Source organism: Aethalodelphis obliquidens, unplaced genomic scaffold (genome assembly GCF_003676395.1).
Source record: "Aethalodelphis obliquidens isolate GAN/ISIS:26980383/991018 unplaced genomic scaffold, ASM367639v1 scaffold5, whole genome shotgun sequence".
In the NCBI taxonomy this organism is placed as follows: Eukaryota; Metazoa; Chordata; class Mammalia; order Artiodactyla; family Delphinidae; genus Aethalodelphis; species Aethalodelphis obliquidens.
The window spans coordinates 29,329,538-29,347,777 of NW_020837949.1; the positions used below are offsets into that span (position 1 = coordinate 29,329,538).

Sequence of the window (18,240 nt, forward strand, 5' to 3'; positions counted from 1 at the left end):
GTGTGTGTGTGTGTGTGTGTGTGTGTGTGTGTGTGTGTGTGTGTGTGCGCGCGCATGTGTAGAAGAGGATTTTTCTTCAGATACTGAACACTTGCTATTTTAATTGAAAAGAGCAAATGCAGATATGCAAGACTATCTTATTTTAATTGTGTATAAGGTTTTGCTTGAGCTTGGTGCTGTCAATGGGACTAAACATAAACAATTCTGGTCTAAAAAAGCATTTTGTAACATTTATTATTCAGCTTGACTGACACTTTTACTGAATGGACATCTTGCTTGACTGAATCAGCTGGTTATTTTTGCATAACTCTGATATTTGTCAAATCACCCAGTTCCAGATAAATCGAAACTATCTTAGCCTAACGAATGTTTATGGTTTTTTAAAAAATTTCTTGGGAAGGAAAATAGAAAATATCCCTTGGTAAGTAACTTATTTATTTCCATATCCACCGTTCTTTCTTAGATGACTATGTTCAGTTTTTGGTCACAGACTATTTACTGGACATATCACATTAGGTTATTATATTTGACTTTCTATATACTAGTAGTCACAATATTAAAATTCATTGCATTATGGCAGAAACTTAGAATACAGGAGATACTTTAAAGATAAAAAATTCATAAATCATGCTTTTCAATTTAGTGTACTTTAAAATATCATATTTATTTATTTTTACATTCTAAATTTATTTAGATAAAAAAGCTTCTAAAACATTCTAAGATTTTCTATATTGATTTGCTTGTTTCAGATGACAAAATTTAAAAAAAGAACAGATATTTTGAAGACTGGTTTATTTGAAAATCAGATTTGTACTTTGAACAGTTTTCATGCAGGTAGCTCTTTTTTTTTTTTGGCATTGAGAAAATGAACGATAGGTGGCTATATTAAAGAAGTTGTTTCTAGACTGGAGATGGATGGATGCTGGAGAGCTATGCTTTTTGTAGGATTTCTGTTATTTTTAAACGATGCACTTGTGTGTACCCAGTAGAGAGACTGTAGTGTGTGGGCAGAGCCACAGCTGTGGTACATGACAAGCCCTGATGGAGGCCAACTGTGGCCAAAATTCCTCCATCTCTGCTTGTGAAAGTGTGCCCTGTCTGAGACTACAACTGCCCAGAGGGTGCCTTGTTTATTGGATTATCAGTTTTATTTATTACTATTCTCTATAATAATTCGTTAAAGGCTTGATACTTGTCCAAAAATGGGGGATTCCATAAAGCAAGAAACTACAAGGCTAAAAGAGTGATTCTTTGCTAAAGGAAGCAGACCTCTGACAATGGATGTCAACAAATTCTCTGGACAACATGCTGTGTGACCACGTTGATTAACCTGAACTTCCCAAAGAGTTACTTTACGAGGTTTTATATTTTATACTGTATGAAGTATAAAGCATACTTTTTGCTTTACTAAAGAGATCAACATTGTTCGAAAGCACGTTTAAAATCCTGTTCTAGAACTACCTACAAAGCCAGTTATGAACTGCACCAAAATCTCTCATGATATTTTAGAGTTATAGCCAATACTGTACATCCACTTTAGTCATGGTTATGAAAGGTTTTTTTGATATTAAAAAAATAAATCTATTCTTAAAGGACATGATACAGTATCCATGAAGAATCCTGGAAATCTAGCACCATAGCCTCAAGGAAACTATAAAAGAGATTTCCATAATTATTTTTAAGTAACAAGGGCCCTGACTCTCAAGGTGATTATTTTGACAAAGAATGGGGAGGGGAAGTGTGCTAACATTTCGTCAGTTTTTCTTTTTTTTAACATCTTTATTGGAGTATAATTGCTTTACAATGGTGTGTTCGTTTCTGCTGTATAACAAAGTGAATCAGCTATACATGTACATATATCCCCATATCCCCTCCCTCTTGTAGTCAGTTTTTCTGAGAGGCATCTATCTTAGTGTTCAAGTGTATGAACCTGGAAGCCAGATCCCTTGGACTGAGTGAGAGTTCTCCAATTTTTTAGGTACGCAACCTTAGAATTTCTCAAATCCTGGGTAGTTTAGAATTCTCATCTACGAAATAGGAATAATAATGGTAACTAACTTCTAGACTTGTTGAGAAGACTATATAAATTATTTAAAAAAAAAATCAAACCAATACCTGGCACATAGGAAGCCACCAGTAAATGTTAAATCTTGTTAATATTATGATATGCTTATATACATTTATATATATTTACATATAATCTTAATCTTATTGTGATGTAGGTATTGTTTTCCTGCTTTCACAAAGGAGTATGCAACCTGTTTACTCTGAGATCAGTTCATTGATGTGAAGTTCAGAGAAACAGTAAACTGCTGGGCCAAAAATAAAACTCAGCTACTAATGATCAAATTTCTCCTACTTCCTGTGTCAACTATGTTGGACATCCGAGACCTATTTCGGTGCCCTTTAATAGCCCCTGTCTACTGGAAGCAGCTTGATCCCTGATGGACAGAGACTAGATGAATCAGATCAAGAAATCTGATTCTCATAAAATTTGCCAAGAATCTATCTTTGGTTTTACTACTATCATTAGTGCTGTTCACCAAATATTTCTTTCCTTTTGTCTCTGGTTGCACAGGAGGATTGTCTTTCCCTGCCTGTTTTGAAGTTACACACGGCTATGTGACTTACTTTGGTTAAGGCAGTAGAGATGGAAGTGATTTGGCCCACTTCCAGGAGGAGGTTTGAGGAGTCAGTGTATGATTCATCATGTCCTTTTACACCCTGCTTGAATGACTGCAGAGTTTCTATCACCAGACCAATCTGTAGCACGATGAAGAAATACTCCTTGTTGCTTTAAGCCACTAAGATATGAAGGTTCTTTTTTACTACAGTATGATTTAGCTTGTGCTGACTGATGCAACTATCGACCAAATCCAGAACACTGAATAGCCAGTAGGGGATTTTAAAGCTTACTATACAAAATGGGAGACACTAAATTGTGGTTGCACAGAACTGAATACACACCTTTTGTGCCCTCCGTTTGTCTGCTCGTTGATTTTGGTGGTAGATTCGACTGAAGTTGGATACAATCACTGGGACAGGCAGAGCAATGACCAAGACCCCGCTCAGCGAACAGATGGATCCGAAAATCTTCCCTGCTATGGTTTTTGGTACCATGTCACCATACCTTGGGTTAGAGAAAAATATATATTAAGTCATAGAAAGTTACTTCTATCTGCTACAAATAGTTTTCAGCTTTAACTCAAATGATTTTTTGGACCAATGTATCTCTACTTCATGGCTAAAATATACATGGCTTAAGACTTCAATAAACTAGACATTAGGAATATCTGAGTATAAAAATTACCTTTCAACTTTGCAGAAACTGACTCTAACATTTACAAATTGCTTTGACTGGAAAATATTTTAAGCCAGATGATGTAATGAGAACTGTTTAATTTGTCCTTTATATCACATGACACTTTTCTTTACATTTACTTATAGTCAACATTTCCATGCTGAATGTTATAGTCTAGATAACACTCTTTCCACTTAATTTTTTTCAACATTGGACTGGTTATGAAATTTAAATAGAAAAAGTGGTACATCACATTCCTGTCATCAGATATAATATCTTAAAAAAGTGAACTTTCCAAGGTCCCATTAACCTTCACTTGTGAAATCCAATGGCCATTTCGCCATGATGATCTTACTCAATCTCTTATTTGTATTTGATTGGCTTTCTCTCTCCTTAAAATACTTTCTGTTGGCTTCAACGTTAGCAAATTTCCTTAGTGGCCTTCTACCTCATTGGTTGCTTCTTCTCCATCTTCTTTTCTGGCTCCTTTCCCTTATCTGATTTCTAAATGTTGGAGTAATTTAGGTCTCAGCCTCTTATCTTCTCCATATAAACCCTCTCCCTATGTGATTTTATCCAGTCCCATAGCTTAGAACTATCTACATGCTGCGGATACACTAATTTACATCGACACCCTGATGTCTATCTTGAAAATCAGACAGTGGGTTCTGCTCTGATTATTCCTGCCGCTAGATGTTTAAGAACCAATTAAGACTTAAATTAGCCAAAAAGGAACTCTTATTTCCCTAGCTTCCTCCAGCCCCCTCAAATCTGTTCCTCTCATCGTCTACCACCTCTAATTAAACGGAACCACAAACCACCCAGTTGCTCATATATCAACACAGAAAGAGCCACCCATCTTTCGTCCCTGCATCTCATTTCTCAGCTAGTCTTGCTGCCTCTGACCAAACCAAACTATATTCCATCCAGGTTTCTTTCCTCAACCTCCATTTTACCATAATCTAAGCCATCATCATCGCTTCCCAGAGCCATGGATATTGCTTCTTACTTGAACTTTCGTTTCTACATTTACCTCGTTAGAATTCATACCAATATAACAGCCAGAGTTATAGTTTTTAAAATGGAGATTGGGCTCTTGCTACTTTGCTTAAACCTTCTAATAAACCTGAAACTAAAATAAATCCAAACTCCTCACTCTTGTCTCCACCGGCTTACATCCTTTAGTCTCTGGCTATATTTCACGCCATCTTCCACCAGGCTCCCCATCCTCTGGCCACAGTGGCCATCTGAATTTCTATCACATGTGCAGCCCCTAGATCGTCATTATTCAGGTTGAGACTTCATTGTCTCCATTCCAGAAGGTATTTTCTGGCCATCTTCCCCTTAGTGGTATTCTTTTCCCCCAGTCTTTCTCTATAACACCTTCCCATTTGACTATCTTCATGGTACTTATTAACACATGAAACTTCCTAATTTGTTCATGTGTTTATTCTTTAGCTCCCCACATGCCCTGCTGACATGAGAATATAACCTTGATAAAGCTGGAGCTGTTCTATTTTGTATCTCACTAGCACAAAGCAGGTTCTTAGTTAAATGAATATATTTTCTCTACCTTATTGATATAGAGTTCTTCTAAGAGTTCATTCCTGGAGAGGGGGTCAAGGAGGAGGTCTTTTTTTATTGAAATATAAGTGACATATAACATTATATTAGTTTCAGGTGGACAACATATCGATTTGATATATGCATTTTTAATTGAGATATAAGTGACATATAACATTCTATTAGTTTCAAGAAGGAGATCTTCTGATCATAGTATTGCAGAAGTTGCCCAGCTGCACCTCTGGAGCTCCAGCTACTCCCTGCTTGCTTCAGGGCTCCAGGGTGCTCAGCGCACTGAGAGTTTAGTCCTTAGAAACAGGGCACAGATACTGGAATCCAGACTTAGGGAGTTTGACAGTACCTGGGAATACACTATATCTTGAAGGGTGATCTAGGAGACGATCATTCTAATTAACATTGTTTTTTGTGGGAACACATTTATATGTCAATATGGAGATGGAAGTTGCAGAAGAATTGGCCCAGGAAAGGCTGCTGAGAGTGACAGCAGGTTGTACTGACTAGCACTTCATTCTGTGACCCCGTTCCAGGCTCTAGTCCTCTGCCTTGAAGGCTCAGTGACTCATTCTTGTCAGTGTTTGACCAGCAGTTGAGCTAATTCACTGTAACTAAAATTCCCACACGGTTCTGGCATCAGAACGACAGTATTAATTTACAGTAAAAGAAAAAAAACAACCCAAGAACTGGAATGCTGCATCCACATGAAACAGGGTCTCTTTCCATAGTCCATCGGGGAAGCTAAATCATAATCTGAAGATTATGTTAGCGAGGAAACAGTCAAAACTAAAGGAAATTACAAGGTGAGTGTAAAAGGCTTGAGGTCCTTCTTACCATAAGGATAGGCCAGTGGAAGATCAACTTTTTATACAATGCTGCGCACATGAGCCAATTACCATGTTCACCACAGTTCATGAGTGCCCGGCGATAATTTATAAATATCTTCTTTCCTTTTGCACTGACTATGCATGAGCTCTGAAGAAATCTATAACACACATACTCCCCATATGTACATGCATACTTAAAAACAGCTTTTCAAAAAGGAGATTTGATTTTAACGTTTAACAGTTAGGATCTACAAAGTGTCTCTCAAAAAGGAAAGTAAATAAAACTCAACTATTTGTTATAGCCAGAGAAGATAAGCATTAAGTCCATGTATCGATAATTAAAGTAAACCTTTTAAAATAAATAGCTAAATGAATCCATCATATAGTTTTTCCTGCCTCTTTCTAAGAGATTTTTTAAAATGACTATTTATTAACTACTTTTTGTATTTTAGGCTCACTATGTCATCCAGTGGGCAAGGTCAGCATACTTGTGATTATTAGAAAAAATTAAGGGCTAAACCGAACCCAAAGTTCAGTAAGACTTTAAGAAGAGAGGTTGGTAAACTCAGATGGCAGGTGATGGTGGTGATAGGGAGGAGGGTAATCATGCCCTTAGAAAGGCCACGCCTAAAAGAAGGGAGAAAATAGATTCTGAGGGATTCAGTCAAAGGGATTCTGGGCCAACGGATAAAGCAAGTTTCCCTGAGAAAGCAATTTTTGATGAGGTGCCTGGAATTCAACTAGAAAAATAATCACTGTAAATCCTTTTTGAATATAAACAGAGATTATAATTTGAATAAAGCCGAAACTGAACTCATTACTCAGAGGGGGGAAAATGGGTAAAATGAAATATCTCGTTCGTGTTGTAACAAAAGGGGAGAAAGTAAGGACATAAACCAGCTTGCTGAAAGGCAGCAAATTCCTATCTAGAAGGATCCATAAGGGGAAAGAGATAACAGATACAAAAGGGGTGGTTTAATGTCATATAGCCATGCTAATCTGCATCAAATACAGTTATATCTGTTATTTACCTTTGTCATGTTTGTTTTGTAATCCAGATTTCCTTCACAATCAAGAAAGTGAACATTTGAGATGACTGACCAGTACCGCAATGATTACGGTGGGAAGAGGCAGTGAGAGTACAGTGCTCATTGGTGGGAATATCTCTCATCTTTCTACTCTTGGGTGGAAAGACAGATCTTTCACACATTACAGGAAATTAGGATGGTAGCCAAAGCTGAGGGAGATGGTGAAAGTACAAGGGAGAGGAACCAGCAGGATATTAAGGTAGTCCAGGCTGCCCTGTGATTACTCATGCATGGATAGCCCAAGGCTTGGGTGATTGCAAAGGAGCACCTGCTGCCCCCTTCCGTACACCCCTTGGTACTGAATCTACTACCCTCTCTGCTCTTCTCCTTGGCCCCCTGTCCTTATTAAGATTAAACTGCTGTTGATATTTGTAATATTTGAAGCACATTTCATTCATTTGACTCTGTTGGAGAATCATGGAAAATGCGCAGTGTGATTTGTATCTGTTCTTACATTGTCCATTTGGTCTCTCTTCTCACTTGGGAATGACCTTGAGAATCGAAATGGGTAATTTTTACCTGCAAACTTGTAACTGAGCACAGAATCTGCTAGGGATGGGAAATAGCTCTCTGGCAAACCAGGTGCTTTCCTTTGTTCAACAAAGGATCTTTTGACTAGTATTCAAACTCCAACTCGTAGTAAGAAGCAAAATAGCCTTACAGACCTCAGGAATCATATCTCTGAAATTCAGTGGAGGAAAGGCGTAGCATAGAAAACTTCATAATGCGAAGTGACACTTATCGTGGCCAAATGATCACTTTAAAGTTTACGTATTGCCTACAGTACTGCCATCTTTTAATGATTATTCTTATCCTAGGCAACTCGTTTGCCGGTTGGTATTTTATTTTTTATTTATCATATAAAAACACACCTCACTTTTCCCAACTCCTTATTCTTAAATTTATGCTAAGCCCAGCAGTATTATATATTCTATTCTTGTTTTCTTCAGAATTTAATATTATGCCTCAAGTCTTCAAAAATCCATTTTCCAAAAAGAGTTACACTAGAAAATTACGTAGATGTGGTTTTGTTTCCACAGAGACATCTTTTTCTATATTTAAATGAAATTGATTCAAAGAGTATGAGGGGCCTCTAATAAGATAAATCTTGAATTCTTAAAATTTAGAAGAAAACAGTAGAGAGGATAGCGTGATATAAAAGAAAAACTACCAATTAGTTTTACGTAATGAAAAATGAGTAGACTTGAGCTTTGTTAATGGAAGGGAAGCTTTCCCCATACTTCTACTTTCCTCTGCTTCTTCTAACTTTTCCTTCTTTCTCCCACATTCACCATATAGAGTCACTCCAGTTTCTTTCTGCTCCTTTTTCACCCTGAACATCTGCCAAACTTTATGTTTATTGCTCCCTTTCCTCCTTACATCAGTTAAAAGGTACAATATGGAGGTGTCATTCACATAAAAATGTTAATTCTAAACGTGTACTTACTGCCCCAAAATACTTGGTTAAAATTACATATTTTGCCATATGTTAAAGATCATATTGAGTGGAGGACCAATTTCTCAAGAAGAGTTTCAATTGTTGATTCTAGAAGATTTTAATCTCTAATATTATCCAAAAGTTTCATGCTAAGTACTTGAATTCTGGCATGCATTCAATGCCCAAAAGTGGTAAATCTGGTTAATTCAGAAAATCAGATAGAATGAATATATCATCTGTCTATCAATCTAACTATCCATCTTTCCCAATTTATCAAGTAATACTGAAATAGGATAGAAAGTCTAAATAATTTTTAAGCATAATACAGCGTAAGCCAAATTTTACTAATATCTACTCAAATTTTCCATTTTTGGCATGTCTCCAGAAATCATATGGCTAAAAACATTTAGATCTCCAATGGAGAACAATTTCCTTGACTGTTTTAACACAGTGTGAACACAATACTTCTAGCTTCTTAGTCCTATTCACACAGTTCTATTTTTTCTTCTCTTTTTATTTGAAGAGTATAAACGTAGGCTCATTGGATAAAGGAGAAATGTTCTATAAGGCAAACCTCCCCAGCTAAGGCATGACTTTCCATCTGTGAAACTATTTCCCATGGATACCAAGAAAGAAAACAAAACCCAGGAATTTTATGAATAATTATAAAGGTAGAAAAGATCTTCGTATAACAGGAAGGAAATGCTGATTTGAAAATAAACCTTGAGGCTTACTGTAATTCAATCTCTTGCTCTCCCTTTTTCTTTTTTACAATGAAAAAGTCTTAAATTGCTAGGTATAAGGGACAGAGTGAATGGATTCTGTGCAGTTGCACTGAAGTCCAGGACATCCTGTACGTTGTATCCAGCAGGTGCTCGTTCAATAAATACTGTATTTCGGCTGCTACATTAGTATTAAAAAAACCCAACAACTTTGTATGGAACATAAATCAGGATTTGGGGTTAGAAGTATTTGAAAACTAGGTATCTGCTACGATTATGATATGCTTACATGCTCCCTCAACCCCATACACAATTCATAAGTTGAAATCCTGATGCCCCCTGTGATGATGTTAGGAGGCGGTGGGGTCCGGGGGGTGGCCTTTGGGAGATGATTAGGTCATGAGGGTGGAGCGCTCGTGAACGGGCTTCATGCTTTTGTAAAAAGAGACCCAACAAAGCTCCCTAGCCCCTTCTGGCACGTGAAGGCACACAGAGAAGGGCCGTCTGTGAACCAGGCAATGGGCCTCACCCGCCACCACACAGCATCTGCTGGCGCCATAACCTTGGACTTCTCGGCCTCCAGGACTCTTGAGAAATACATTTTTGTTGCTTATAAACTACCTAATCTGTGAAATTTTGTTATAACAGTCCAAATGGACTAAGACATCTAATTAAATAATTAGATAAAAGTAAGTGATATGTATAATAACATCCTGGTAAAAGCACTTAGCTGATTGTGTGTTTGTGTGTGTGTGTGTGTGTATTTTAATTACTGATTTTGCGTTTGAATATTTCTCCTAGACCTGACTGCTAGTCAGAGAAGTCTGAGAAATAATTTCTTCTGACGTGGAAGCTGGAACACTTCTCAACTAATAATTCTACCCCTTAGGGTCTCAGTAGCTATGTTATTCATGAATTTTTCTGCCGTCAACTTAGTATTCTAGAAGGATCACAGTTTGATGGATAATTTTTATAGTAGCTGCAATGTGCGCAAATAGCAAACAGCTTTTTTAAAAGTGTTGCTATATGACACCTGCTTATGGTACAGAACTTGTTTGCCAGAGGGGCCCTGGTATTACCTTGACACGGTAAAATCAATGTTTGCCTAAAAAGCTGCCTTGACTTTGTTTCCACCTCTTTTCCTGCAGGATCAGTCACTATACTATCCTAGCCGTGTGGAAAATTTGACCATTGTTTTTGATTATCTAACATATATAGTTATTTAGAGTATTCACTGTCTTCTCCTGTTTCTTTAAATCTAAACCAAATTTTGAGCTAATTTTTTTTTTTTTTTTTTTTTGTGGTACGCGGGCCTCTCACTGTTGTGGCCTCTCCCGTTGCGGAGCACAGGCTCCGGACGCGCAGGCTCAGCGGCCATGGCTCACGGGCCCAGCCGCTCTGCGGCACGTGGGATCCTCCCAGACCTGGGCACGAACTCGTGTCCCCTGCATCGGCAGGCAGACTCTCAACCACTGCGCCACCAGGGAAGCCCCTTGAACTAATTTTTTTAAGTGTATTTTTTGTTTTTACTTTTTCCACTGTTCACAACATTAATAATCTTAGCATCTACTAAATGAAAGGGGCAGCTAGAGTAAGCCCTTATTCCCATAACTAGAGGTTCCTAGCCAGGAGTCCATGGATTCTTAAGGAATTCATGAGTAAAATCCAGGTGGGTCAGGGAACTCTATGATAGTTTCTGTCTTCACAGGCATTTTCCTGAAGGTTGTCAGACCTTTTATAAAATTATTGAAAGTGTAATAGTCAAAATAATGTTTAAAATGTATAGTTTGAATATTTAAGGACATATCACTTTGTCAGTATAAACAGTTTGAACACACTGCACAAAGGAAATGCTGTGAAAATCCCAGCATTATTTTACAACTGCAGAAATACCAAATGCCCACTAGGGGGCATAAAAACCTAAATGAAAGTTTGGAAATCAGCATCTCTTTTGGTTTTCACAAGCTGAGGGAGAGAGAGAGAGAACTATTTCCAGAAAATTGCCTGTACTGATTCCTTATCTTTGCCTACACACATTCAATATTTAGGCTATATTTTGGGCATCTTATTCCTCTGGAAAGCTGAACAGGACAAAACCTCACCAATGTCATAGATTATCTATGTTTAGGGTGTTTCCAAAAAGAGGGAACAGAATTCTGACAGCATTTTCTATTTCTTGTAGAAAGATACGTACATTTCTGTAATGTGAAATATCACTGAAGCATTATTTTCAGTAAGGAGCCCTTTAACCGAGGCTTTTAGTGTAAAAAATTAGGGGGAATTAAAGGATCGGGTTTGTGTACAGAAAAGGGGAAAACTGAGGAAAGGACAGATTCTTTGGCACATTTACTCCCATTTGTACACTAAGCTCTCAACACAAGATTTCAGGGGCTCACTAACGGTTCCTCCAGCTTGTGCCCTTTTCAAACACAAATTCTCTTCTGTCTTCTATTTTTTCTCTTCATTTTAGCCTATTAAATGATCAAATGAGACTTTAAAGGCTGCAAATAAACCATACGACCCTGACCCAATATCCTAATAAAACATTCTTTACCCAAATAAATATCATCAGTAAAAGGCTTTACACTCTTCTTTAAAGAATGCTTTGTTATTTTCAAAATATTCTTGTCAAAGCCCCCATTCTCACTTTACTTTATTCTTCGTTTTTAAAAAAGTTATGAAAATATATGTACAATTGATTATTGTGAGGCATGCATATTAAAAACAAAACAACCCTGGAGCTGGCTTTCCCAGCTGTGGGACCACCGGAAATACTTTCCCTTGCTCTTGGATCCTAGTCTTTGTTGCCTGAAGCTATCCTTTCACCCTCACATATCTTAGAGTCTGATCATGTCATTCTCTTGCATGAAAGCCTTCATTGTCTCTCCATCACCTGCAGGAAAAAGCGCCAGCTTCTTAGCATGATTCACACAGCTCTTCATGACTTGGCCCCCAGCTTCCACTGCTCACCCCCATACCCCTCACGCTCTAACTGGAGCAAATAACTTTCTATTACTGAAATGTACTACATCCCTCCATTCCTCTATGTCTTTGTATACACTTTCGTTCTAGAATACTCTCCTTTGCATAAATCGTTTGGGTGAACTAATTTACTGTGACAAAGATCAGGCATCAGTTCTTTTTTTTTTTTTTTTAAAGGCATTGGTTCTTATTTGAAGAACTTCTTGACAATTTCCTCTCTGTCCAGTAAGAGTAAAGCCTCCTTCTTCAATGCCTCCCGTGCTGCTTGCAACTAATAGAGCACAATTAGTTTTCTTACAGGTCTTTTTTTTTTTTTTTGAGGTACGCAGGCCTCTCACTGTTGTGGCCTCTCCGGTTGCGGAGCACAGGCTCCAGACGCACAGGCTCAGCAGCCATGGCTCACGGGCCCAGCCGCTCCGCGGCATGTGGGATCTTCCCGGACCGGGGCACGAACCCGTGTCCCCTGCATCGGCAGGCGGACTCTCAACCACTGCGCCACCAGGGAAGCCCTTACAGGTCTTTTTTCTCCCACTAAACTAGGAGGTCCAGGAGGTCAAGGATCACGTCACCATTATAAACCCAAGTCTAGCACACACCTTGTCCAAGTGCTGAGCAAATAGTTGAAACTCAATAAATGTTTACTGCTTAAATAAATCCTGCAGGGAGAGGTTTGATGGTAAACAATAAATATGGGAGGGAGTGAAGGAGAGCACACATTTCCTGCTCTTTTTCTCTTGATCAGATTTCCTTTTCTTCTCCACGCCCAGCACCATCTCATCTCCTCAATTTGTCTAAATTCCTCTTCGGATACTTAGATGATATGCCCAGAATAACCCAGTTCTACACTGTCAATTAACCTTACTTTTTATACCCAGAGAAATTATTTTTAACCTACATGATTTAAAATGAACAGAGAAGCCAAGAGACCTGACACTTTTCAGTTCCAACCGGCTTTCCATTGTCACATGCTTAACCAACATGTATCCGGCCGGAATTTCAAAATACAAATCCCTTCAAATTTGACAGGTTTCGCAATCCTCAAGTGCCCAACAATTTGAACACATATGACTCATGCTTCTCTGAATCTCACATATCATCCTGGGAAATGGCTAAGTCCTTCCACATCTCTCTAGTCTTCTCGAGGATGCTGCTAATATTAGATAGTGAGCATCAGCAATTCTCTGAAAATGTCATTGTTTGGTACCCATTTTTTTTAACAAAGTCCTTTCTGGTTATGCCCTGGGAGTATATTGGAGGAGATATGCTTATCTTCCACCAGAAGAAAGTTAATCCGTCTAGCAAGTCAAGGTCCCTTCAAATACCTGGTCATCTTGGCTCTGGGCTGATGGTACCAATTTCCATATTCTTGTGTGTTCAGGTTTTGCATCCCAAGGGGTTTCATCTTCAACGGTCAGAGCTGCTCTCACACTGGGAACTTTCTTCAGTTACCTGCTGCAGCTGTCCTTTGAAAGGTAACTCTGTGGGAGGGAGCTCCCCACTGTTCCTGGTTCTAAGTCACTGCTGCCGCACTGCGGGCTGCCACCCAGGGAGCCAAATCCCAGTGCCATTTTGACAGTTCTGCTCGTAAGTCTGTTTTCTTATAACCAGCCACTGATCTCCTCTGCTAACACCACCAAAATTATTCATTGTTTACAATGCATTCAGACTCTGAAGTGCCTTTACCACTGGAAGAAGGAGGAGTTGGTCCCCAGGATTTTGCCTGCAGCACCAGTCTTAGAGGAGAATTCAGTTGGGCTAAATAAAAGCATGAAGGGGAGATGTTTATCATGAAAGTTTTAATATTTTTTTCCACCTGAGTTTACACAGTCTAAAAACCTGTTAGCTGTTATAGGCCTCATGAGACCTTTAAGATGTCTTCAAGTATTTACCTATTTTATTTTGAACTGTACTTTAAAAAATACTTACGGATTATCCAGTAATGACCTAACACATCTCGTTTCTAATTCCACCCAGGAAGGCTTGATAATTTTGCCTCCTATCACCTACTCTTTAAATTTTACAAAAAGGAACGCACGCAATTCTAATTGTACTGGAGATAAGACTTGCTTGTCTTGCAGGCAATTAGGTTCTGATTTGGCAGCAGCAGTGTCTGAGGGAAAAGGTGGCGCAGCAAACACAAGTTGTGGCATTTCTGTAGATCTAGAGGCTGTGAAGTCCAAGGTCAAGATGCTGACACATTTAGTGTCTGGTGAGAACCCACCTCCTAGTTCACTGATGGCTGTCCTTTTGCATGTCCTCACATGGCAGCAGGAGGCAGGGAGTTATTTGGGGCCACTAATCCTACACATGAGGGCTCCACCCTCATGACCTAATCACCTCCCAAAGGCCCCACCTCCAAATACCACCACAGTGAGTGTTAGGATTTAACATATGAATTGGGGGGGGCACATTATGTCTATAGTGTGATCTAGTGGCAGTTCCATGAATGGCCTGGCACCCCTCACTCAGCTGACCATCCTGGGCAGGTGCTGGGCTCCTCCTGTCTTGTAGTGAAGGTGAGAATCCAGTTTGGAGCTCACTAGCACCGAACAGTTTCTCACGAGGCATACAGCCAGGTCAGATGTCTGCCTTGTAACCTCCCTATCTACGCATCATTCTGCCCAGTCACTGACCAGGAAAGTCACTTCTTTCCTGTTAAAAATTCCAAAATTCTTTAAGCAAAAATAATTTAATATGATTATACCTCATGCAAATAGTCACAGCTGTTTAAATATAATAGGAAGTGAGATTGGAGAAGCTGTGATTTAACCTCCCAAGACAGCCAGGCATTTCCACTAAAATTCTGGTCTTCAATTTAACCTAGAAAGTTTCTATATCCTTAAACAAGCTTTGTTTTTGATGAGAATCCAAGGGCCTATATTTACATTAAAGATGCTTTTGGAGAACAATTCTATTCTGTTCAGTGTGAGATAAAGTTATTTTCTAAAATTGAATGAAGATACTATATTCATTTTGTGTTTAGATTCTTTCACCTTTTCTTAGGAGATTAAAGCCTTGATTGAATGATCATTTTTTCTATTACCTATGTAAGTTAAGGCATATCATGAAAAACATAAATGAAGAGGGTCTTAAATAAATACATGTCTCTACCTCTATAGTCCTAACTGGTCAGATTCCTATATGAAAATTCTCCTGTGATAGGATCTAGCTTCAAAAATTTACAATGAAACAAAAAGGTGCACCCGTTAAAACATAAACCAACTAAAAAGAAACTTCTATAAAACATTATTTTCCTGAAGTTTTATTTTAAGGAAAAAGAGGAAACCAATTATGTAAAAATAAGTTGAAACTAGAAATTAAAATTTAAAAAAATTCCAGAATATATCTCACAGTCCAAGCACACTAATACTTCCTTACATCTTTTTGTATGTTCCTATGTACTTAATTTTTCTGGAAATGAGGTTAGATTATAGGCACAATACCTTACTTTTAAAATAGTATTGTTTGTATTCAAGGTCTAAGCAGGAAAACAGAAAGGACCTCAAGTATTTACAACAGAATGGACTTAATGAAGGGAATTCTTTTTGGGGGTGGGGGGGGCGGGGCGGAGGTGGATTTGCTGAGACAGGACTGGAGTCTAACCCAGGGGGTCACAGCAGCCGGAAGGCATTCCACCATGAGGTTGCAGGGGCAAAGGAGGAGGAAGCTTGCTGAGCTCAAGGGCAGAGACCCTGATGGAAGCTGGGTCCTTACCAGGCCTTTGAGAAGGAAGAAGAGCCACTGAAAAGGGTTAACTGCTGCCTTAGAAGATGCAGAGAAGGAAACCTGGTTCCTCCTCCATCCCCTTCCAATCCCCCTTTGGCCTGCCTGGCAAAAACTCAGCTCACAAGCCAGCCTGGGAAATGCAGACCACTAGGGTGTAGCTAGTAAAAGGCATGATCCAACTGGAACCCAGGGCTTTTTCCCCCCAAAGCAGGTCTCTGCCCACTTCACCACAGCTCACTGCTAAGGTCCGTTCTGATTCCAAGATGTTATGACCCAGACGCAGAGCTGTTATTTGGTTGATTGACTCCAGAGCTCCCTTAAAAAGCAGCAAATTACATTTTACCAGAATTAGAATCCTGGTAGTGAGACTGATAGGAACTCTCTGGGTAGCAGTGCCATGTGTCATGCCATCTTATTTTTGGAAACATCACAAGCACATCAGGCTTCCTACCCTAAGGACTAAGGGACAGCTGGACCTTCTTCTAGGGCAGGCTTGAGGTATTTCAGTTTCTATCAAATATGTGTGTTTCAATCCATCGTAAATTGAGAATAAGCTGAAGAACCAAAATATCTGTTTTGACGGAGTGAGAAAAAAAATGCCAAACATAAAGCAATCTTATAAAGATGTCCAATTAGATCAGATGATTGGAAAATGTTCTACTTGTATGAAATTGGGCACAATGTGTAATAAAAGCTGGTCCCTTGTGGCTTCCAAGTCTTGTGGTAAGTGCTGACAAGAGGCTCTTAATTAGAATAAATCATTTCAGAGTTTGTATCCTTCAACAGATCATTGAGAATGCCATTAGTAATAAATTAAAGCATATTTGAAGGGCAGGTGAATAGATGTGAAACCAAATTACTTTCCAAAATGAATAGAGTTCCACAATTAGTTTAGTTGCTTGTCAGCCTCTTTGTTGCAGAAGTATCTGCTTTGGTTGTTGTTATTTTTGTTGTTGTTTTTTATTCCAGTAATGAAAGTCTATAGCTAAACATGTCAGAGCCTAGCTGTTAGTTATAAATTTAAGTACAGAAAATATATTCTTATGTTTAAAGGAAAATATAAGATTGTGGATGAGGGTTTTGGCAATAAAATAATAAACGATGTCTGCTTTAAATTAAAAAGTACATAGTGGTCCCCTTATAGATGTCAATAACATGGAAAGCTGGAATACTCTTAAAATTTGACAACCTGATGTTTCTACCACTAATGAGAGTTTATAATAACTGTTTATTTACGGCTGTAGAGTAAAGCCTTTACAACACAGGGCCTTAACCTCTAAAAGCAGTCACTATGTGATCAATGGTGCTTGATTCTTCACTATGAGAAAACGAGGCTGAAACCTGAAACGGCAGAAGTAACATTTCTTGAAATATTCCTTGAAACATTTGCTTGTGGTTTTATACATACAAATAAAATTGTCTGCTTGGATAAAAGCACCTGAAGTGCTTTTTACTTAAAGTAGTGAACTTCTACGTATAAAAAAGAAAAAATAAGTTAAATGAAAAAAGCTAAAAGCAAATATTCCTCTTAAATACATTTTCTTCCTTTCCTTTCTCTCTCCCTTTCTTACTCAAAAATTTATCTAGTTCCTATAGTGAGTGAGGTACTTCGATACTGATAATAAATTCAACACTTGTTTTGTTTTTCTTCCCCAAAGATCTCACGGTTAAGGAAGGAAGTTAGAGCGATAAACAAACAATTGAACTCTCATTATCTCAGGTTTCTAAATACTTATGTATATTTTCTCTTACCTTCAAGATGCCTAAGGTTATTGTTTGCATTGAGCTCTATCTGATCTAACTTCTGCCGGAAACATCGTTAATTACCTTGTTTAGACCTCTACGATTCACACTAAGGAGGAACGCCCCAATGGTTTACTGTCTTCAACCCTAAGTGAATCTCCTTTCCTCATTCTCAATTGTTCCTGAACTATTTTTAAATGAGAGGTAAATAATGTCATTAGGTTGCCTATGTTGTTCCTAACATGCTCATTCTGAGCACTCTTTCTGTAAAGGGCAAGATGGTGATATTTTAGGCTTTGCAGGACATATGGCTTCTGTCACAACTACTCAACTTTGCTGTTGTAGTGCAAAAACAGGCCTAGATAATCCGTCAATGAATGAGGGTAACTATAATCCAATAAAAATTTGTGCCCATAAATAAATAAAAACTTTATTTATGGGCCCTGCAGTTTGAATTTCATATAATTCTATGTGTCAAGAAATATTCTTCTTCTTTTGATTTTCTTCCCCTAACCATTTAAATATGTAAATGCTCTCCTAAAATCCCAAGTGGTACAAAAACAGGAGATGGGTTGTACTGGACGTGTGGGTCGTATTTTATCAACCTCTGACTTAGAGGGGCCATTCTTTGTGTAATCAACTCACTGCGGAAAGGTTAAGTGTTGTTTTCCTGTAGAAGAGTTTGAAACCATTCAACTAAATGTTTCCTCAATACTGTTAGACATATTTCTTCAAACATTTTATAATTCTTTTTTTTTTTTTTTTTTTTTTACGCGGGCCTCTCACTGTTTTGGCCCCTCCCCTTTCGGGGACCACGCCCCGGGACCCCCGGCCC

General features: G+C 38.5%; 1 protein-coding gene across 1 annotated transcript in view; it reads right to left on the reverse strand.

Annotated features, from left to right (window-relative positions):
• KCND2 (potassium voltage-gated channel subfamily D member 2) overlaps positions 1-18,240 on the reverse strand; it is a 470,191-nt gene that overhangs the window by 11,924 nt on the left and 440,027 nt on the right. The window contains exon 2 of the mRNA XM_027102094.1: positions 2,968-3,130. Within this exon, the coding sequence (XP_026957895.1) occupies positions 2,968-3,130 (163 nt within the window). The remainder of the gene's footprint in view (positions 1-2,967; positions 3,131-18,240) is intronic.